Here is a 23224-nt window from a genome sequence, read left to right as displayed (position 1 = left end):
TGGAGTAATGGAAGATGTACACAGGAGGCTTTTCTGCTATGGAAGAGTGTAGAGAGTATGTCTTATCTGTTCGCTGTCTGTTTACGAATGAACTCCCCGCTCCTCCTGTGCTCTGCTCTGACCCCAAGCTCAGCCAACCCGGTATTGCTAACCTACGGCAGACTACACTTGACCTGATAAGTAAATATGTGTGACCGTCTTTTCACTGCCCAATGTATAAATTAACCTATATCTATGTAAGACTTGTGTGCATATGTCTTTATGTGTGCCTGTGTGTGCGTATGTGTATGCAAGTGCCTAGTTATAGATGACAGTGCATGAAAAAATAAGTGTGCAAAAAGAAAAGTGTACGACTGTGGATGAAAGTATATGACAGAGTATTTTAAAAAGGTCATGGGAGTATGAATGCTGAATGACAATATACAGACAAAACCTCCCTCAGGAAACCCCCAGTCAGATAACATGCACTAACACTGATAATACCACGTGTCATAACAGCGTCTCTCTCTCTCTCTCTCTCTCTCTCTCTCTCTGAGTGACACCACCACCGCTCGTCATACACAAGTCCAGTCTTTCATTACCTTTGTCTCATTGCACAATCTATCCGCCTATTTGTCCATCAACTTACCATTCTATCTATCATGTATCTGTCTTTACTATCTCCATCGATCTATGTGTCTGCCTACCAACCTACCACCAATAATCCAATCTAGCCTGTGTGTTGATAAATCCGTCTGTATATTTTAATTAGCCAAAGTCTATCATCGTATCCCCTTCCATCTAAATACCTATCTATCTATTGTCAGACACCTAATCCCAGAGTTCACCCGACGACGCCACGACAAAACGCCCTCAAGCCCCTCCATCCTAACTCCCCTCCACTCCCTCCCTCTACGCAAGGCCACCCTCATTCATGTTCTCCTCCACCTCTCCCCTGCCTTCGTCTCCTCCCTCTCCCACCGACGCAGCTCTCATACATTCATACACGGCCAATACAATGGTAAGGAATATGCGGGAGGACGGCTTAGAGTGGCACGGCGGGGTGAAGGTGTAAATACTGGTGGCAGAGAGGATGAGGGCCATTTCAGTACAGACAGCTTTGATTAAAACGGGAATTAGATGCTTGTGAATAGATAGATCATCATCATCATCATCATAAAAAAACCCTCTTACTCATCTACAGACGTAGTGAGGTAAGATCAAGAAACAAGGACTGAGAAAAAGAGATAAAAAGAAGCAAACATACAGGCAGACAAATGGGAAAACACATACATACATACATACATACATACATAGGTAAATGGACGCAATCTGGCAGACAGCCAGAAAAAAACTAAACACATAGGTGAAAGAATACACTTTAGAATGAAGTAGCCGATGCTATAAAAGACAGACAGACAGACAGGCAGACAGATAGACAGAAAAATAGACGGACACATATAGAGATGTAAAAGGACAGATAGGAGGATGAATGGATAGATGAATGAGTCGAAGGATAAGTAGACGAATCGACAGACAGATGAAAGCTAGACAAACATACACAGATATGCAGATAGACAGACAGACATAGATAAACAGATGGACAAAGGTACATAGATAGACATACTGACAGGCAGACATATATATAGATGTAGATAATGGTAAATAGATAGACAGACGTACGGACAGATAGGCAAACAGATATTAATATACAGTATATATATATAATATACTGACAGATAGATAGACAGGTAGATAGATATATATAGATAGATAGATACTGTTCACCTCTCTCTCTCTCTCTCTCTCTCTCTCTCTCTCTCTCTGTATATATATATATATATATATATATATATATATATATGTGTGTGTGTGTGTGTGTGTGTGTACTGTATGTATGTATGCATATATATAAACACATAAAGACATCCTGCTTACAAAATTGAGCTGTAAATGTGAGAATAAGGACTCATTAAAGTGGCTTTATTAAGTCTGATTTAGGTAATCAGCTAGATTTAGGTAATTAGCTGTTAACTCCACACACACACACGAGAGAGAGAGAGAGAGAGAGAGAGAGAGAGAGAGAGAGACAGACAGACAGACAGACAGACAGACAGAGAGCAGCTGGAAATACCGACGGTCCATCAATTCATCTCAAGTTACAATTTATCAAAGACAAACGTTACAAGCAAATTACAAGTAGGGCCTACTTAACAACAGATACAGGAATATAAAAGCAAGGCTACAAGTACATTCAAACAACATTCCAACAAGCACTCAAAGGCAAATCACAAGGAGCGAAGGATGTTACAAGCACTGCACGCAAATTCCGAGAACTTCAGAGCAAATGCGGAAAAGCAAAACTTTATCTCATTTCTACACCCAGACACCACAACACTGGAAGGAGCAAAATTTCACACACACACACACACACACACACACACACACACACACACACACACACACACACACACACACACACACACACACACACACACAATGCAAATAAAAAGCAAAATAATCTGGCAGACAACAAGGTTAGAGAAAATGCAGTTCCCAAGAATTTAAACCAGGCCACGGCATCCACTAACACAAGCACCCAATAGCCAACAAACACGAAGGCTGAATCTTGAGAAGGGTGTTTGTTTGGCCAAGACGCGCCTTCAAACAACACGGCCGCACATCTTGTCTGGATAGAACAAGGCAAGCATTCATTTCCTCCTCCTCCACTACTGGGAACTTCCACGAACTCATCATTCATTTTTTATGCTACATTCTCAGCGTTCCTCAAGCACGCAGGCCCTTTCTCTCTCTCTCTCTCTCTCTCTCTCGACGGGGTCAATCTTTATTCTAGCTTAACTGTGTCAATCCATCATACGTACGGATACTTACACAGCTGAGTCTGACGTGCACTTCACACATTCATACATAATTCTTATATTCAACTACACACACACACACACACACACACACACACGCACACACGCACATTTTTTCTCCCACATACCTATACCCATACGTCGCTCACTCCCACAACACACAAACACGCACCACAACAGACTAACTCAATTATGGTAGCTTTCAGTAAACAGTCCACTCAATCTTGATAGACCCACTTTATCCACTTGTATTATACACACACATGGACATTAATTAGTTACAACAGTTATTTACCCAGACTGTAAGAATGCCAGTGGTGTTAAACTTGTGTGACCTACATATTTACTAGACCTACTTACCCTGATTATTGGAATGAAGCTATATTAGCAAGACCTACATACTTGTTGAGATTAATCTGTCTTAAGCAACATTATCCTGTTGTCGATGCTGTTGCTGTTGTCGCTGTTGTGACCCAAGTTCATGGGAACGTGAATCAGGTGGGCCGCAGTTGAGGGACGTTTCTGTAACTTACCGGTGCCAACGCATGAAGACGCCCCCCTCCAATAACCTCTCAGGCACCTTAAAAACACCTCAGCTCACAGTCTCAGTCACTGCTATACCTGACTGTCACGAATCAATTCGCGACATTTCCGTTTTGTGAGAAGCCACGAACTATTAGTGGAAAACTCACTGCGTATCGCTCAGCTAACCGTTTCTCTCTCCATTTCGGAGTATACTTTTCAAAACATTCGTCACCGTTTTCAAAAGTGACCGATTTAATGCACGTCACTAAGTGCTGTACTGAGCGATACTAATGTTTTTTATTGTTCGCCCCTGCTCTCCTCAACCGTTAGCCACGCCTTCTTCCGATAGCTTGTGCGTGCTGCCTATGCATTATTTGAATTCAGTCTTGTGTTTGCTGTGACGGAGAAAGGTTCTGTGCTCAGAAGTGGAGAGGTCAGCTAGCACCCCAAGCTCCATTAGTACAGTTAATCCCAGTACTCCCACCTTAGTGGTGATACATAGCATTCATCGACTGGTATTTCTTTTGTGTATTTTGTAGTTTTAAGAGCTTAGTTAAGGTGTTTTTCCCTAGGCGTATTTAGCTATTGCGTGAGTGAGTGAGTGCGTCTCATTTAATTGATTTGAATTGTAACGTTAAATTTATTTTTTGTGATTAATAAATTTAACAGTTCTATTTCTTGAGCTTAATGTAGAGTAAAAATCTTGTTTCATTTCTCCATAATTAAGCTTATTTTCCATATAGCTCCTAGCTTGCATAAACGTTTGCTTTCATAACTGGTACTTAGACCAGTCTTGTTGTATTAACTTAAAATCCGTTGTGCCAGGAGTTAATGCATCAGCAAGAACCTGATGTTATTATTATTAGTATTAGTTATTTATTGTCAGGGGTGATGTAACTTTCTCCAGAGGCTAACAGTACAGTAATTCAGCAATTGTGAGTAATTAGTCTCTGCTGTGTACTGTTGAGAAAGTTTATAAATTCTCGTTCTCAGAGAATCGTGCTAAGCCAGCGTAAAGTAATCGTTGCTTGATGTAGCAAGACAACCATTGTCTCTGCTCTTCAAAATTATTGAATATTATTATCAATTTAAATAATATTTAACCATTTATATATTAAAATTACCGTGATATTATAAAAACCCCGTGACAATTGGCGACCTCATTCCAGGATATTAACTCCTAGCTCTAAAGCTATTCACGAGATAGTGCTCACTCATTCATATTTAGGTATTTATCATTAAAGTTTATAGGTACAAGCTTACTGGTGTTTACCCTTAATTTAGCAAGTGAGTTTTTGCTTTATTAATCAATAGAGTACTTAACTCTAGTTTATTCTTGGTAACGCCGGACGATTTTATTCGCTCCTGGGAAGTCGCCGTACCCATTGTGTTTATTATTGAGTCTTCCCAGTCATTTACATTTTTGATTTATTCTTTGCCAGTTAACTGGATAAGACTGGTCACCACTAGCTTGTGTCTGTACTCTTTACTTGTTTATTAGTATTCGTCGCTAAGCAGTCAGTACTTTATTTCGGTTTGCTTAATAAATTAGCGAAATGGCTACTACTGTATTTTTACAGGAAGCCAAAGAAATGGGTCTTTCGGACCCAACCGAAATTAAAGAGTATATACTCTCACGGCATAATCAGGAGCAGCAGCGAGAATGATGCCCGTGAAGAGCGTAAGATTCAGCGCGAATACGAGCGAGAACAGCGCGAACAACGTGAAAGGCGTGCATATGAACAAGAGCAGCGTGAGAAAGAGCGCGAATACGAGCGAGAACAAAGCGCGAACACGAGCAGAAACAACGATGAGCTCGAGTTAGAAAAGAGCGACAACAGCGCGAACACAAGCGAGAACAGCGCGAATACGAGCGTGAACAACGCGAGCTAGAACGAGAGCACGAACGTGCCGAACGTGAGGCACGTGAAAAACACGAATATGAAATGATGAAGCTCAAGCGAGATTCCTTGGCTTCAGATACATCTGGTGCAGTTGGTCCAAGCTCCACGAGCGTTCTTCTTGCACATGTCCTGGCGACCCCACGCATCAAGCTTCCTTCATACAAGGAAAGCGAGCGAATCGAGCCGTACATAGCTCGTTTTGAGGACATGGCAGACATGTATCAACTGGATGAGGCAGCTAAGCGGATCCAATTTCTTAGTTTATTTGAGGGCCCTGCCCTCGATATTCTCCACAGAATTCGTGGAGACATTCTCACGTATGAGATGATGAAAGCTGCACTCATTAAGGCGTATGGTCTCACAGTAGACGACGCCAAAGTTCAGTTCATGCGAGCTCGTCTCCAAGACAAGGAGACAGCTGTTCAGTTCCTTGATTGTCTCACAGCTTACTTAAATGAGTGGATGGAGAAAGATGAAACTCCTTCCACGCGTGAGGGGATAATTGACCTTATGCTGCGTACACAGCTAGAGAGGTCGTGGCCTGCTGAGCTCATAGCACAGCTTAAGATCTGCCAGGTGAAAGATGCCAGCCAAATGGCAGAGAAGGCTGACGCATTCTTTATTGCATACGGGTATCAAGCTCGTAAGCAAAACACCTGGAGCAGAAAAGATACTGCCAAGTCTGGGAAGCCGTCTCAGACTGAATCCCAGCACCAAGGCCGTTCTCAGAGTAATGGTCAAGGTCCAAGCAAACCACAGAAGGACCAGGGGCAAAACACTCAAAAACCTGAGTGGAAGAGGTACAAGTACCCAAACCAGCAGCAGTATCAGCCACGCAACCGACCGTCGGGACAAACTTTTTCACCACCAGCTCAAAAGAGGCAGGAAGCGAATGCAGCCTTCATTCCTCAGCAGCAGCACGGTGGTCACGTCCCTACCAGTGTGGGTACTACCCCTCAGTTCACTAGTCCCACAGTGACAGTGAACCCCCCTCCACAGATGGCCAATGTTCCATCTTCCCAATATAACCCTCAAGGCACAATGTTTGCCACATCAATTCAGCAGCCTCATGAGTGGCTAGCTGCTTCCTCCACAGGCCCTCCCACAAGTGACAGTACCTTCCTTGTTCAGCCAGGGTTTGTGGAAGACATTCCTGTGAAGGTCCTGAGAGACAATGGTTCCTCAGGTTGCTCTGTTAAGCAGAGTTTAGTTCGGCCTGAGCAGTATACAGGTCGACAGATCCATGCAAAGCTTATTGATGGATCAGTGAGATTGTTCCCTGAGGCATGTATCCAGGTGGCATCTCCATTTTATACTGGTACGACACTTGCAGTTGTCATCCCAGAGCCTCTATTTGACTTTATAGTAGGCAATATTAATGGAGTCAAGGATAGTTGCTCCGATGACACTACTCAGACTTCGGCTGCTGCGGTAACACGAGCCATGACTGAGGCTCCAGACTGTGTCACCCCAGTGATCATTGAATCGCCGCAAGATCTGATGTGTAGTCAACTTGTTGTACAAGAACAACATTCTGACCCGACACTTGCTACCGTGCGGAACAAACAAAAGGGTCGAGTGATTAAGTATTCACGGGGAGGTCGAGCCAAGTTCCTTCGTAAACAAGGACGGCTCTACCGTGAGTCACGAACACCCGAGGGCGAGGTTCGACTGCAGTTTGTCGTTCCCGCCAAGTACCGCCTAGCAGTGTTACAATGGGGTCATTGTTCAGCCTCAGGAGGTCACATGGGCAAAAGGAAGACCCAGGGCCGTATCCGAGCTGACTTTTTCTGGCCAGGGATGGGACGAGACATAGATAGTTTTGTCCGTTCCTGCAGTGTGTGCCAAAGTATCACCACTGATCAGGGACATGTCCTTCCTGTGCCGTTTATAACCACACCTGTAATCTCTGAGTCAGTTGAGAGACAGGGTAGTGGTGAAGTGGGTGCAGACCTGACGTCTCGCCCATTGGCCCCACAGGACACATTATGTCCAGGGCCTGTACATACATATTATGTACCGTAGGTTAAGGGGGAAGTTGAGAGGCGACTTGAGGCTATGGAAGACCCAAGTTTGCATAAGGATTCTCAGCTTCCCGGTACTAATAGAAGTACTGTAGGTTAAGGGGGAAGTTCGAGAGAGAACTCCGCAGTGGCGACTTGAGGCTATGGAAGACCCAAGTTTGCACAAGGATTCTCGGCTCCCCGATACTAATATAAGCACTGTAGGTTAAGGGGGAAGTTCGAGAGAGAACTCCGCAGAGGCGACTTGAGGCTATGGAAGACCCAAGTTTGCACAAGGATTCTCAGCTCCCCGATACTAATATTATGTACCGTAGTTTAAGGGGGAAGTTGAGAGGCGACTTGAGGCTATGGAAGACCCAAGTTTGCACAAGGATTCTCAGCTTCCCGATATTAATATAAGAACTGTAGGTTAAGGCACAGGTTGAGGACCCGTGTGCAGTTCGAGGCTATGGAAGACCCGAGTTTGCACAGGGATTCTCAACTTGCTGACATAATCGTGTGCTATAATTAATGGCGACCTCGAATGTACGAAGCTTAGGCTGTCACTTGTATTTTTCAGCAAGAGCATACTTTTCGTAGCATGTACTGATTGCTAGGCAGAGAGAGTAATTGTAACGTAATAAGAATTTTGTCTCATTGACACTTTTGATGCTCCACCTCAATTGGTTTTGCAGGTTCAGCAATGGGTGTAGCAGTTTTGCTGTGCGGGCCAGCTGATCGTCTGCCGCACGCTGCCGCCTCTTCTCCTCTGCCTTAAATTGCCGCCATATTATTTACTGTGTCATTTTACACGTAGGTACAGTTACACTGCAACTGTCACACCTACACCGTGTATTACATACACCACATTACACAACAATTAGTTGTCAGTGTAAATGTAGCGAATTTTCGCTCAGTTTGACCTGAGTACAGGATTTTCACCGTCGTCACGGAGTTTTTCCCTCAAGCTTGCTTCTATTAACGTAAATATCGAGGTTTTTTTCGCTCACTGACGACTGCGACTTTCTCCTGTAGCAGGATAGCACACACGCCACAGTGTGAATCTTGTGCGAATGACTTAGGATGTATACATATATATATATATCCACAAATTTTTTCCCATAAGGAAAAAATCTAATTTTGTAGGGGCGTAATGTCACGAATCAATTCGCGACATTTCCGTTTTGTGAGAAGCCACGAACTATTAGTGGAAAACTCACTGCGTATCGCTCAGCTAACCGTTTCTCTCTCCATTTCGGAGTATACTTTTCAAAACATTCGTCACCGTTTTCAAAAGTGACCGATTTAATGCACGTCACTAAGTGCTGTACTGAGCGATACTAATGTTTTTTATTGTTCGCCCCTGCTCTCCTCAACCGTTAGCCACGCCTTCTTCCGATAGCTTGTGCGTGCTGCCTATGCATTATTTGAATTCAGTCTTGTGTTTGCTGTGACGGAGAAAGGTTCTGTGCTCAGAAGTGGAGAGGTCAGCTAGCACCCCAAGCTCCATTAGTACAGTTAATCCCAGTACTCCCACCTTAGTGGTGATACATAGCATTCATCGACTGGTATTTCTTTTGTGTATTTTGTAGTTTTAAGAGCTTAGTTAAGGTGTTTTTCCCTAGGCGTATTTAGCTATTGTGAGTGAGTGAGTGCGTCATTTTAATTGATTTGAACTGTAACGTTAAATTTATTTTTTGTGATTAATAAATTTAACAGTTCTATTTCTTGAGCTTAATGTAGAGTAAAAATCTTGTTTCATTTCTCCATAATTAAGCTTATTTTCCATATAGCTCCTAGCTTGCATAAACGTTTGCTTTCATAACTGGTACTTAGACCAGTCTTGTTGTATTAACTTAAAATCCGTTGTGCCAGGAGTTAATGCATCAGCAAGAACCTGATGTTATTATTATTAGTATTAGTTATTTATTGTCAGGGGTGATGTAACTTTCTCCAGAGGCTAACAGTACAGTAATTCAGCAATTGTGAGTAATTAGTCTCTGCTGTGTACTGTTGAGAAAGTTTATAAATTCTCGTTCTCAGAGAATCGTGCTAAGCCAGCGTAAAGTAATCGTTGCTTGATGTAGCAAGACAACCATTGTCTCTGCTCTTCAAAATTATTGAATATTATTATCAATTTAAATAATATTTAACCATTTATATTTAAAAATTACTGTGATAATATAAAAACCCCGTGACACTGACACTGCCACACCTCACTACCACACTTCAAACTGCTACACCATAATTACACATCACACTGCCACAGTTCACGGGATCATACCTCATACAACCACACAAAAGACTTTCACATCTCTCATTATCACCCTACACCCTCTTCATATCACACACAACCATCCTAAATACTGCTACACCTTCCGATGTCACGCACCAAACTGCAACGAAAAACAGTCACATTCCCAACCCTCACACTACAATGATGCAACTTACAATGTCACACAACACACTGCCACACCACATACCACACCTTACACAGCCACACCACAAGCACACTGCCACACCTTACACAGTTACACCATACCTACACTGCTACATCTCACACCACACACTGCCCTACCACACTGCCATACCTCACAATGCCATATATCACACTGCTACACCAAACACCGTCACATCTCACACAGCCAGACAACACACTGCTACTCTACAACTTCCACACCACTACCACACCTCACACTACAACACTAAACTCCGATCAGCCTTCAAACTTACCGTAAACTATAAAAATAATTTTAGCAGCTAATGTTAATTTTACTATAAAAGTCCGACTGCGTAAAAGCAGTTAATCAGATTCGGATCTTCTGGATGAACTAGAGAGTAAGAAATTGGCAAAGACCATAAGAATATAGTTACTGGAAAGGGATATACCAAGGACAAGGTGGAAAGATGAAGCTGGAATATATATATGGGATGACTGTGTGTCGTGGGAGAAGGTGTCATGACCAGGAAGAGACGGAAACCCTGGGAATCCAAGTGTCGAGAATCCCCTACTACAGAAAGGCTCTGCAGCCTTAGGCCATGATCAAAACTGCCTCCTCGTCGCCATGATTTCCGCTATCAAGCAGACCTCTTTCCATCCAACACCATCATCGTTCATATAATGTACATCTCTCCGTCCTTCCATACTTTATCTTCGGTCTCCCTTACCCCCCCCCCTTGTCTATCTACCTCACTCACATACACCCTCCTAGTCAATCACTATCCAATCCCTCCACATGGCAAAGTCATCTCCCAATACTCCTCTCAACATTTTCCAGCGAATCCACATCAGTATCACAAAGCTTTCGAACGTCCTCATTTATCCGTATTCCTCTACGTAACTCCACACGCTCGTCGCAGGTAATTTATTTCAACATCTCTTACTCCAGAACTGCGTCTTTCCAACATGTCCAAATCATACTTCCATACGTTAGTTTGGAAATCACAGTACCGTACTGTCGCACAAAGACCCTCTATTTCCAAGCTCACCTCCCTATTTCTTATCATCGTCTTCAGTGTACGTCCTCTTTCCCTGCTGTACCCTTTCTCATATTTCATCCGCTAAACTCCCATGCCCGCTCATCATCCTACCTGAATACCTGAAGAAGCTCATGTTCTCCATTTTCTGACCATACAGCCTTACTATAGCACGCAGCGACTTCACTCCTCCTTCCAACCACATTTTTCTCTGTGCTACATTCGCTTTCATAATTACCTTTTTTACACACACTTTCCAATTCATTCATTAACCCCTGAAATTCCCACCTCACCTTACCTATGCCAAAATTCATTCCAGTCCTACCTGATACAACCTAATTTAATTCGACTTACCCTAATCAAATCTAATTCTGTTTAATCTAGCATAACATAAACTAAACCTAACTCTACTGTAATCTACTTCAGTTTAAATTTAACCTAATCCAACCTAACTTAACGCAGCATACTCAGTCTAACCTAATACTACAAATACCTATCACCAGGAAAAAGTTACAGCGTGTATGAATTATGTAACACCGGGTAACGTATGGGTGTAAATGAAATGGAAAGACTATCTGCCTCTGATTTACCGTTCTTGAGTGACGCGCCACACCAACAGAGACGGAGAAGGCGCAACAAACTCAGAGCGTTTGTTGTCTTTGCTTATCAGTGTCCATTTTCATATAAATGGGGTGGGCAGAACCAAGAAAAAGAGACTAGGAAACACTTACATAGAGGGAACTGTCATCTAAGTACCGGTAACAAGAGATATGGACCATAAATCCATTCAGTTACTACCACCACCACCACCACCACCTTCATCACCTAACCGTGTCTTTCCACCACAGTATTATAAAAGTTGTGAACAAGTTGAAGAGGCATTAAAATGGAAGCACAAAAGCAGGAGAATCTATTATCGGAGTATATTGTGAAATGGTCCATACAATTTTTCATTTATAGTCCATCCTAGGTAAATCTAAGCTCCACCAGGAAATTCAGCAGAAATGAAATGGAATTCATATTGCATGGACCTACGAAATGTTGTATAGTTTACTCTGTTAATCACGACTACCCCCTTCCCCTCGCTCCTCCATACTCTATCTTCCCTTCCCGTCCCCGTCCCCCCCCCCCTTTATCCTGTATCCCACTCTGGTTTCCTTCAACCTCTTTCCTCCCTTCTCTCGTTTCCAGTATCCCATTGAGCCTTGTCGTCCTCCTTACTCTCCATACTCCCTCTCCCCTCCTGAGTTCTCTCTGCCCTCTAATCTCCACCTTACCCTTTTCTCTCACTTACCCCCACCATCCCCTCCCACATCCAGTCACTCCCTACTCATGTCCCCCCCTCAAATCCCTTTCCCCTCCCCATCCCTTCAACCACATCCCCCTTCCTCCCGTCTCTTATTGCGTATTGCCAACTCCTAGCCATTCTCATCTTCATTTCGCTTCCAGCATTCTCCTGTCCCATCCTTGTCCCCTTCAGTATCCTTCTCATATATAGTCCAGTCCAGTGCTCCTTAACCCTTTTCGGCGCCCGCATCCCTTGCTTTCTCAGAATGAAAGTAGTTTCTCGTACACTTTGTAGTAAGAAGTCTTGGGATTGTAAAACGTATGTTTTCAAAGGAAAACCACAAATACAGCTGAACTGGCACAATGATATGGATATTATTTTCTTGATTTTATGTAAACGTAATCATTCATGCACAGACTTTTCCTGAAATAAGTTAGTGGCACTTTAGTGTGAAAATTATGGATGAAAATGGCAGAAAGAAAACTGCACAAATTACAAGAATATTGATATACTTAGTAGTAAAAAAGAAATCAGTAGAATAAGTGATAATAAATAAATGAAACAGCTTGCAACAACGGAAATGACCCGTTCCGTAAGTCTCGTACCCCCAGCACTGACGTTTCATACACCTAAGGGGCACGTGCACCTCCAGTCAAGAACCACTGATATAATCAGTTATCCTGTCCTCTCCCTACCAGTTCCTCCTCCTTACCCTTACCCTTCCCCAATCCCCTTTCAGCCAGATCTCTTTACATTCCCTCAGTCCACTAACCCCTATCCACATCTCTTTACCCCTCCTCCTTCCCGCTCTAACCCCGTCACACCTCTCCGCCCCCACCTCCTTGGCTCAAATGGAAGAGCCACCTACCATTATATAACCTACTCCCGAGCTGTTTTGTATCCTCCGTCCGTCCACACTGCGTACGAGACTGCTGTTGTATAATGTGTTTGGGTTCATTGATATGGGTCTGGTGTTCATGCTAATGAGAGAGAGAGAAAGAGAGAGAGAGAGAGAGAGAGAGAGAGAAAGAGAGAGAGAGAGAGAAAGAGAGAGAGAGAGAGAGAGAGAAAGAGAGAGAGAGAGAGAGAGAGAGAGAGAGAGAGAATAACTCCAACGATGATAGAGAAATCTAAGATAATGTAACCGACAGAGATTGGAAATGACCATCATCATCATCATCATCATCATTATCGTCGCCGTCGTAGTCGTCATTATCATCCTTGTCATCATCACATCACCAGCGCCATCACAATGGTCACCAAGACTCATCAAAACTGTAACACCATAATTCAATAATATAGTACTGCATCACAGTTACTGCACTGTATATCAACAATTTGATATATTTTATTTACTATACTTGTATATCACACTTTATCATCATCATCATTATCATCATATTCACCTAGCTATTCCTGTACGGTGAAGGGGAATCGTTTGATGTTAACACTATATATCTACTCTCTCTCTCTCTCTCTCTCTCATTTCACCTCACAATACCTCCACAGATGAGGACGGGAGCGGGGGCGGAAAGGTGGAGGACGGGGAAGAACCACGTGGGGAGCGACGCGCCCGGCTGGGAAGACAGGTAACTTCCAACTGCCTGTCTGTATATCTGTAACTCTGAATGCCTGTCTAATGTGCTTTTGTTTGAACGTGTCTACCTGTATACATATAATTTATGCTTATGTCTGCCTGAAAGTCTACCTGTGTTCGAACTTGGCTGTGCTTCTGTGTATCTGAATGTCTGTCTTGGAATATGATACAGTCTCTGACTCTGTCCTTGTCTGCATGTATATTTCTGCCTCTGATGAGTTTCTCTCTCTCTCTCTCTCTCTCTCTCTCTCTCTCTCTCTCCATACATACATATATAGACTGATAGTAGATACATCCATACATATATATACATATATGAATTTGTTTAAATATTACTGTTTCTTTGCCTATCTGTCCGTCTACTTATCTATTTATCTGTAAAATCGAATCGTTATTGTAGGATAATATTTAATACGCATACTTTCAAGCTTGACATTTTTCTACGGTAACATGGAAACCAGTCCCATTTGACTGGAGCAGTATTCTTGTTGTTATTGTTGCGGTTTTCTAATTTTAAAACCACGCTCGCGGAGCAAGTATGGGAGTTTTGCTTTGGCGTGTGTGTGTGTGTGTGTGTGTGTGTGTGTGTGTGTGTGTGTGTGTGTGTGTGTGTGTGTGTGTGTGTGTGTGTGTGTGTGTGTGTGTGTGTGTGTGTGTGTGTGTGTGAAGAAAATAAGTGAAACAGAATTTATCCAATTTTAACCAAACTTGGAGAAGGGAGAAAGGAAGCCCAGGTCAGTGGTAGGTCAATCGGAGACATGGCAAAACCATCCTAAAAAGTTTTCATTCAGTTCTGACCAAACTTGAGGGACGGGCTGAGGGTAAGACAAAAAGGAAGTTGTTCAGTACTGAGAACAATAAGTCAAATGCCTTGGTCACAGGGCAAGACAAAAGTTCAACTCACGTGTGTGCGTGTTAATATGACAGCTCAGTGTTTATTCGATTTCAAGAATAGCTGTGGAAATGTTGAGGGTCAGCTATGGAGTAAACATACAGTTTTTGAGAAAAATATGTCAGAGATCAAGGTCAGAAGGAAACGTCACCTAAATTTTTACCCGATTTAGGCCAAATTTTGCGGAAGGGTTAAGGGCAAGGCAAGAATAAAAGGACTGAATTGTGAGAACCAGTTACAACTCAATGTCACATGGAAAAATCAAACGCAAAGGTCAGAGAGCAAGCTGAACTCAGTTTTGCTTTGATCTGAACCAAACTTGGCTACTAATTATCCCCTCAGGTGTAGCAGCCTTACTTATAATCTACTAATCATCACCTCAGATGTGGTAACAGTAATTTACCACTTATCCCCTCAGATGTGGTAAATGCAACTCAACTAGCTAATTATCCCCTCAGATATAGTAATTGCTAATCTACTAATTATCCCCTATGTAGTACCATATGAAATAAGACGAGTGGTCAAAAGCCCCAATAAAAGTTGGCAAATTCGGCTTAATTGACCAGGAGACATATACTTCCGTAATCTTCTTCAATGAACTCTCCTTCTGCATCCACAAATTTGTTCTAACGTTCCTGCCACTGATGTAAGCATGGCTGGAACTCTTCTTTCTTCATCATCTTCTATAGGCTAGTTTCACACTGCATGTCATCACTTATTTCAAATCGATGTCCTTTCATTTGGGGAACAACCAGATGTCGCACGATGCTTAATCACGTAAATTAAAAGCTGGACAACTTTTTCTTTTCTTTTTTTGCCAAAGACTGCTGGTAACAAGCATTGCGTGGCTAAATGCGTTGTCGTAGTGAAGCAGTCACCCTAAGTTCCACTTCTCGTATCGCTTGCGTCCCGCCGTCTCGCGCAGACGTTTCAAAACTTCAGGTGGAAAGCTGCATTAACAGTGGCACACATGAGGAGAAACTCTGTGTGTAAAGTTCCTTCCACATCCCCACCCTCCGGAAAAAAAAAATGCTAGCTGCAATACCTTTGCTTGTAATCCTGACGAGCTTTGGGGGGATCCCTGAGACACTACTGTCTTCTACTGGAAGCTCTCTCTTTTGGTCTCTGGGTCCTGCCCTTAAACCTAAGTCCATCTCCTGTTACGACCTTGGATGTCTGGAAAAAAAACTAGCGGCAAAAAATCAACAATGGGCGGGTCACATAACTTTAATCTTGCCTTTGCAATGAAACACTGGCCTGTGGTATCGTGCTATCTGGTGATAGCACACTCTCCGGATTACTGGTGTGGCCGATGTAAACACATAGCGTTATATATTCTGTTTACCATTCATTTCTCTATGCCCCATCGGGATCGTACTAGCCCGGAGTTACGCTGTTTAGTTTAGAAATATAAGGGATGAACTACCATTCGTTCTTCCCCGAGTGGCATTATGTGAACAATAATCCCGACCATCTCCGATATAAACTCATACGGACTACATCCGGTAAAAGTGCCTCAACCCACTCAACCACCACGAGTTCAATTGGTTACAGGGTTACAGACCAAATTACGAGTAATGAATGGTGTTCTGGGCTGGAAAAAAACAAAAAAAACATGCTTTGTCTCTCGGTACCTGAGGATAACATTACATCACGTGAGTGAATGATGGACACCACCAGGCTATGCTATGACGTAACTAGATATTTCCCCTGCAGGTGTGGTTGGTGCTGCAGGTGGCGATGGCTTACGTGTCCTTGGGCGCCACCCTCACCTGGCCCTCCCCGGCCATCTCTAGCCTCAGCGCAGATAACTCCACCTTGGTTGGGACTGAGATTGTTCTTAACTCGGCAGAAAAAGACATGACAGGTGCCACATTATAATGTCCTTTTTTTCTTATATAATTATTTGATTTCAGTTATTATTGTTATACATGTCTTCCTACGATAATATTTTTTGAATAACTTTGTCATATCATTACTTTTTTCTCTCGCGAACTTACAGAGGTAGTGTAAAACTTCTACCGGTACCTTAACACTTTAATTTTGTATATAACACGCTATAATATATCCTGCATCCTTTCCTCCCCACCCCCACCAGGTAGCTTGTTGTACCTGGGAACACTGTTCGGTGCGTGGGCAGCGGGGTGGGTGGTGGGAAAGGTGGGAAGAAGGCGGTCCCTGCAGTTCCTGGTGGTTCCCTATGTGGCCGGCTGGGTCATCACGGGTCTGGCCCCCAACACACCCATACTCCTCATTGGCAGGTGGAAACTGGGTACAAGGGTGTGGGTAGTCTATACACTATGAGAAAGGAAGTGTGGCAATGCGAGGTGTGGCAGCGTAATGTGTGACGGCGTGAGGTGTGGCAGCGTGAGGTGTGACAGTATTGTGTGGTGTGACTTCTTATTTATTTGTTATGCTTCTAACTCTGGGCAATGATTAAACACTCCCCACTCCCAGTTAAACACCAACTCCCGTCCGATTTCCACGCTGACAGTTCTAGTACTCCCGACCAATTCCCACGCTGACACAGTTCTAGTAAATACCGAGTGGAAGAATTCCCAGCCTAACAGAACTCTCAACATACTACTCGTCCACTATTCTAACACAATGCCTAATACTATAGAAATCCAACATAATTCATACCACATTCAACTCCTAACAAAATTCACAACACATTCGTAGTCCAACAGAATGACACAGATTCCCAGTTCAACACAGTCCGCAACGTACTGTACCGTCATTATCATCATCGTCGTCATAATCATCATCATCATCATCATCACTACTGTCATCATATCATCAGCCTTACTCAACTCCCGTCATACCCTCAGGTTCATCCTCGGTGTGGCAGGGGGAGGCACCACCATCGCTGGGTACGCCTTCGTCATAGAATTGCCTGACGTGTCCATCAGAGGCAACATGGCGGCCCTGCCCACACTAGGGGTGGTGTTTGGTAACCTCTACACCGTGGCACTCGGCTACTACGTCCCCTGGCACTACCTCTGCTTCCTGGCGTCCTTCCCAGCACTCATCTTCTTCATCAGCACCTTCTTTTTGCCAGAGTCACCGTCTTTCTTGGTGATCAAAGGAAGAAGACAACAGGTACTGTAATCTTACAATTTCTTGGATCAACCTGTCTGGTATGATGACTTTTTTTTTTCTTTTAATTCTTGCTGCTGCCAGACAGTACTGTATGGCTTAAGAGTCACCGACTTTCTTGGCAGTCAAAGGAAGAAGACATTGTGCAGACCACATCCACACCTTGTTATGCTTCAGTACTATCGCATACTTCTCTTAGTTAATTCTTGCTACTTCCAAACAGTTCTATTCAGCTTTGAGTCTCCGTCTTTCTTGGTGATCAAAAACGATTGATGAGGCATACCACAGTCACAGTCTCTCTTGAACCTTAGGTACAAGGCTGCTTGCTTATACTTTTATATTCACTTGTACAGAGGGTAATGTTGCAGTCTGGACCTATGACCTTTACGATTATGAACCCATAGCCGAAGGGTAGGACACAAAGTACCATCACTGATAAATTTCATTTCTTTTAAAAACGATCGGTAGTAGCAGTATCAGTCCTAGTTGCTGTTTTGTTGTTATTGTAACCCCAGGTTCATCTGAAACATAAACTCAGTAGAGTACAGGCCTAAATTCTCCTCTCATGCAGTTCACTATCCCTTTTTCAGGATACAGGGAAAGAGTTGAGGGTAAAGGGTAAAAGTCTAAATATATGACCAAAGATTGTGAGTTCTGAAAAATGATTGGCTAACGTCATTTCCTTTAATACTTTACCAGGCTCTCCAGCTTCTCCGGCGGCTGAGAGGAAAGTACGCTAACGTGGAAGAGGAAGTGTCCGAGCTTGAGCGACGTAACACCCTTGGCAGCGCTGGGTGGCGGGCACTGCTGGAGAGAGATATCATCAAGCGCATCGGGGTGGTCACAATGCTCTTCTTCCTCATGCAGATGGGAGGAAACTTCGTGATCATGATATATACAGCCAGGTAATACCACAATCAGAACCTCGCCGACACTCCATAGGTGTCAGCGGCGATGGAAGGTGTAGTAATGAATTTGGAGGAAAATTCGTACTTATAATTTACTCGGATAGATAATAAACACGAAAAACATGGCCGACACTTTCCTATCGCCTGCGGAGATGGAAGGTTTTACATGTAATAAAAATATGAAGCACATAACACGAGTGGGAAGGAAGGCTACTCTCTGGTGTTTTGGAATGAATGAGAAATACAGAAAGCAGCGCACAACTGTCGTCAATCAGGGACCGTCTACGAACCTTTGCTCTTGATAACATAGTCTAGAGATCGATTTTCTTCTTAAAATATTGTGAACACATCGCGGAAATGTCGATCCATCCGAGACACTTATTATTTTGGAGTTAAGGCTTTTAGTTGGGTTTTGCTAGTTTTTAACACCTTCAATTTGATGACGTGTGTTTCATTTCAAGTAGGTCGCCATTCGATTGTATTTTACCTAGTTTAGGGGGGATGTTTTGCAGTGAAGGGGTTAGATGAAAGCTGCATCTCAGTCATGCGCTTCGAAAAGTCTCTCCTGACTGAATAAAATCGTCTAAAGGTACCATGAATGAAATGAAAAATGCGTCATGGGACCGAAAAGGTTAATATGGCTAAACTTCTGACAAGACTAGGGATGTAGATACGATTGCTAGCGTAAGTTACATAACTACTTACACACATACAGCTGCCAGACTCTTTTGAGCCTGGCATGAGTGAATATTAAATCAAATACTATCATCAAATACTGTCATACAAAACGGCATCTGACAACAATTACCTACCTCACCTCGATGACGTAACGTTTGTTTTGCATGATTTTATTCGGCTTCGGAGATATTATCAAACTGGAGATGCTTGATGTAACCCTAAATATAACCTCCCAGTGCCAGACATTCTTCTCATGTTTAATAAAATCATTAAAAGGTAGCAATAAATGAATAATAAGTCAAGTAACCATCCTGAAAGGGTTAACTGCTACATAAAACTTGTATACCGTAACTCTCAGCTCCTGAATGAAAATCCCCCGCCCCCCCGCCAGCAAATTGGAGGACAAGGAAAATGATTAAGTTCCGAATCATTTAACAATCAATGTACTTGGAAACACGCAAGAAGCATAACATTGATACTACGTAACTTCTAGTGGAGACGTTAATATGGTAAAATCGGCAAAAAATGTTCATGTAAAAAATAAAGAACACAGAAGCCACCGTACTGAAGGGATTAAGGAAGTCATGGAAAGTTGTATATTCTAAAGATTAATAAGATCTTTGCTGTACACGATCCCCCCCCCCTCCTTCCTTAGGATATTGGAGAACACGGGAGCCGCCATGGACCCCGACGCGGTCACTGCCATTGTGGGAACGCTACGAGTGGCGGGCACGATGGGGGCGGTGATCTTGCTGGACAGACTGGGTCGCCGGTACTGCCTCATCATCTCACACGCCATCAACGCCACGTGTCTGGCACTCCTTGGTACATACGTCTACCTGGCCGACAACGCTGCCCCGGACGACGATACTTTCAGGAAGTAAGTGGTAAAAAACATACCGGTACATAACTACCGTAATTCAATAAATGTAAACTGATTAACTATTCGACAACATTAAAGCTCCAAAAGGTACCGGCAAGACAACAACAATTTAGAAAGACAGACAAAAAACTGCTGATTATATTTTCCAGAAAGTAAATGACGAACCTCCCATAGAAGGTCACGAAAACAATCGCTTATTATGAAACTGAAATAGCTTAGAATCTGACATTTCATTCCCCTTCCCTTCCCTATCTCCGTGTTGCAGTATATCCGTCGTGTGTTTCCTCCTCTCAGCACTGCAGTGTGTGTGTGTATATCTATATTCCAGTCTGACGTGGGTGCCTACGGTGTGCGTGACCCTGGCCCTGTTCTTCTGTGACCTGGGAGTCCACCCCGTGCCTTTCATTGTGTCCTCCGAGTACTTCCCCACCGCCATCAGGGCATCGGTACGTCACTAACACCCACACTCACACCCACACCCACACTCAGATCCATACCTGCCCTCCACTCCTCACATACACAGTCACTTTTCTCCTGCCAATATGCCTCCTACATCCGCACCTCCGCCAGAAGTTTACCCAGGTTCCCTCTAACCTCTGCAACCCCTCACCATCATGGGCGTAGATCCTAGAGGATGGAATCGGGATAAATCCCCCCATAACTGGGCAAGGGGATCATCCTTTGTCATCATCCCCCCACGCCCCCGCCATAATTCAAATAGTGCAAAATAAATGCAAAATTAAACCTACAATTACCCTTAAAATACTTAGTTTTTATATTATAAGAGCATTTATTGAAAAAAAAGGAACACTGAAATTGCAAAAAATGTTATAAAACTGAATGCAAGTTGATCCACTAAAGCAAGTTAAGTTTTTAAATCGCGCGCCAGTATAATGCTGCAGTGGTGCCAGATGTGGCTACAAGTAACTGACTGTTGCTTTTTTTAATCCTCGTGATACCTAATTTGACGTTTTTCCTACTTTAGTTTATATACAAGCGGCAGCATCAATTCACTTCCCTCGGCAGTGGCCCATTAAACAAAAATCGTCAGCCTCAGTGAGCACCATCTCTCCTCTCTCCATCTTCCCATAACTCCAAAATTAATTCTTTCTCATTTTCTTTTACTCATCTTTATCTCCTCTTCCTACTGTAGAAAATCCTGGCAAACCTCAACAGCCAAAGTACGGTAGTTACATGAGTAATTTGACCACAGCCAATATTTAATACTGGCTCTCATAAAAATACTCTTAGGTCAAACCTCACAAGGAAATTAACCAAAATTCTATAAATAAGTGCACTATACTGTCCAAATAACAGAAGGGATGTGAAGTATTAAGTGAAATAACAGTCAACCTTTAACGATGGTAACAAACTACAGGTACTTACTACAGGTACTTACAATACATATGTAGATCACCAGGTACTGCACATCTGCTTACCTGAAACAATGCAAACAGTATTATTAGAGCCTATTATTGATTACATATGAATTATGACATCGTAATACATGAACAAACCACACCATATATTTCCTTACATTTTATTATATTATCAGCAAATTCTATACGTTATAACGCTAATCAATATAACCTTCAGTAACTCTTAGCTGCTAAAATATCAATGGTCATCAATAAATAAACAATAACTTAAGTGATATTCGCGAACTCCATGTCGTAAACTCCCACATATTACACACACACACACACACACACACACACACATATATATATATATATATATATATATATATATATATGTGTGTGTGTGTGTGTGTGTGTGTGTGTTTTAATGTACTGTATGACAACTGAACAATTATGAGATCACCAATTTATAAATTCGAAAGTCAGTCACTGGACACGCTTAAATAAGTGGTCCGGGTGAGGTGTGAGCAGAGTCACAACTATATTTCAACGGATCACTCCTGGTTGGCGCATCAGCGAATTTTGGAACGAAATGATTCATTGTTCTCAATCTATCTATCATATTATTTGCGTCCCTTACGCTAACAGTCTTCTAAATTCATTTCAGATAGATTGAGTTAATATATTGCTTATATGAAACGATGCACATAAAAATTTTCCTGATCGTTAATCAATTTAATTACCAAAAAAGAACAACAAGCAGCTTAACGCAACATGAATTACACGGTATATACACGAGTAATTATATAAACACGTGAGGTGGGTACTTAATATCAGGGGTAATCTGTCAACTCGTCCTTTGAAGTGCCTCTCTCAACCTGGTATAACTTACCTAGGCTAAAGAAACTATTCCATCTACAACTTAGCCTATAAGTAACCCACCTACTGGGAGGCTTTACGGAAATGTCCTAACACCAATCCTCCCTCACGTACTTCAAGATTTCCTTCCATCTCTCCATTTTCATGAAATAAACCCTCCAATCTCTCCATCTCACCCTCTTCTTGTTCATTCTCCAACATGCCTTCATCTCCACTGGTGTACCTCCTTTAACACTATTATACCGTCTAGCTGCCATCCTCTCGCCATTCTCCCTCCATTGCACACCTGTTGTCCCTCCACCAACTCTCCAATCCCTCCTTCTCACGCTGTTCTCTCCCCCACAGGCCTCGTCCATCTGCATCTCGGCTGGCACCATAATCACGTTCGTCACCCTCCAACTGTACAGTCCCATGCAATCCTTCCTCACCCAAGCCGGCCTATATTGGTGTTACGGGGCCACTAGTCTGTTTGGAGTGATATTCTGCTTGGTCGCCGTCATTGAGACCAAGGGCAAGGCGGTGGGCTGAAGCGGGAGGAGAGGGGAGAGGGCTGAAGAGGGGGGGACAGGGGAGAGGACTGAAGGGTGTGGAGAGGCGAGAGGAGGGGGGCGGAGGAAAGGGATGAGGGCGAGAAGGACAGAGCAAGAGGGAAGAAAAGATACAAGGAAGTGTACAGTAAAGAGGAAGGGAGCGAAGGAAGAGTAGGAGTGAGAAACAGGAGAAAATGAGGGAAAGGTAGAGAGAGAGAGAGAGAGAGAGAATCAGTAATGTGGAGGACTAAGTGATTTTATTTATAAAATATATATATATATATATATATATATATATATATATATATATATATATATATATAAATTACAGATAGGTAGATA

The 23224-nt window shown here is 42.9% G+C and overlaps 1 protein-coding gene across 1 annotated transcript in view; it reads left to right on the top strand.

Moving 5' to 3' along the window:
• Positions 1-22906, top strand: part of LOC145412421 (facilitated trehalose transporter Tret1-like) — a 40610-nt gene extending 17704 nt beyond the window's left edge. Inside the window, exons 2-9 of the mRNA XM_080282306.1 lie at positions 13565-13644; positions 16261-16411; positions 16643-16805; positions 17376-17646; positions 18343-18548; positions 19885-20109; positions 20441-20558; positions 22698-22906. Coding sequence (XP_080138432.1) covers positions 13565-13644; positions 16261-16411; positions 16643-16805; positions 17376-17646; positions 18343-18548; positions 19885-20109; positions 20441-20558; positions 22698-22880 — 1397 coding nt within the window. The 3' untranslated portion in view covers positions 22881-22906. The remainder of the gene's footprint in view (positions 1-13564; positions 13645-16260; positions 16412-16642; positions 16806-17375; positions 17647-18342; positions 18549-19884; positions 20110-20440; positions 20559-22697) is intronic.
• Positions 22907-23224: the final 318 nt, after the last annotated feature.

The sequence above is a fragment of the Coenobita brevimanus genome, chromosome 93 (genome assembly GCF_032717465.1).
Source record: "Coenobita brevimanus isolate Jiangsu-jjx chromosome 93, ASM3271746v2, whole genome shotgun sequence".
NCBI classification, from domain to species: Eukaryota; Metazoa; Arthropoda; class Malacostraca; order Decapoda; family Coenobitidae; genus Coenobita; species Coenobita brevimanus.
The sequence above is the reverse complement of the archived record's forward strand: the minus strand, read 5'-3'. Positions and strand labels throughout refer to the sequence as shown.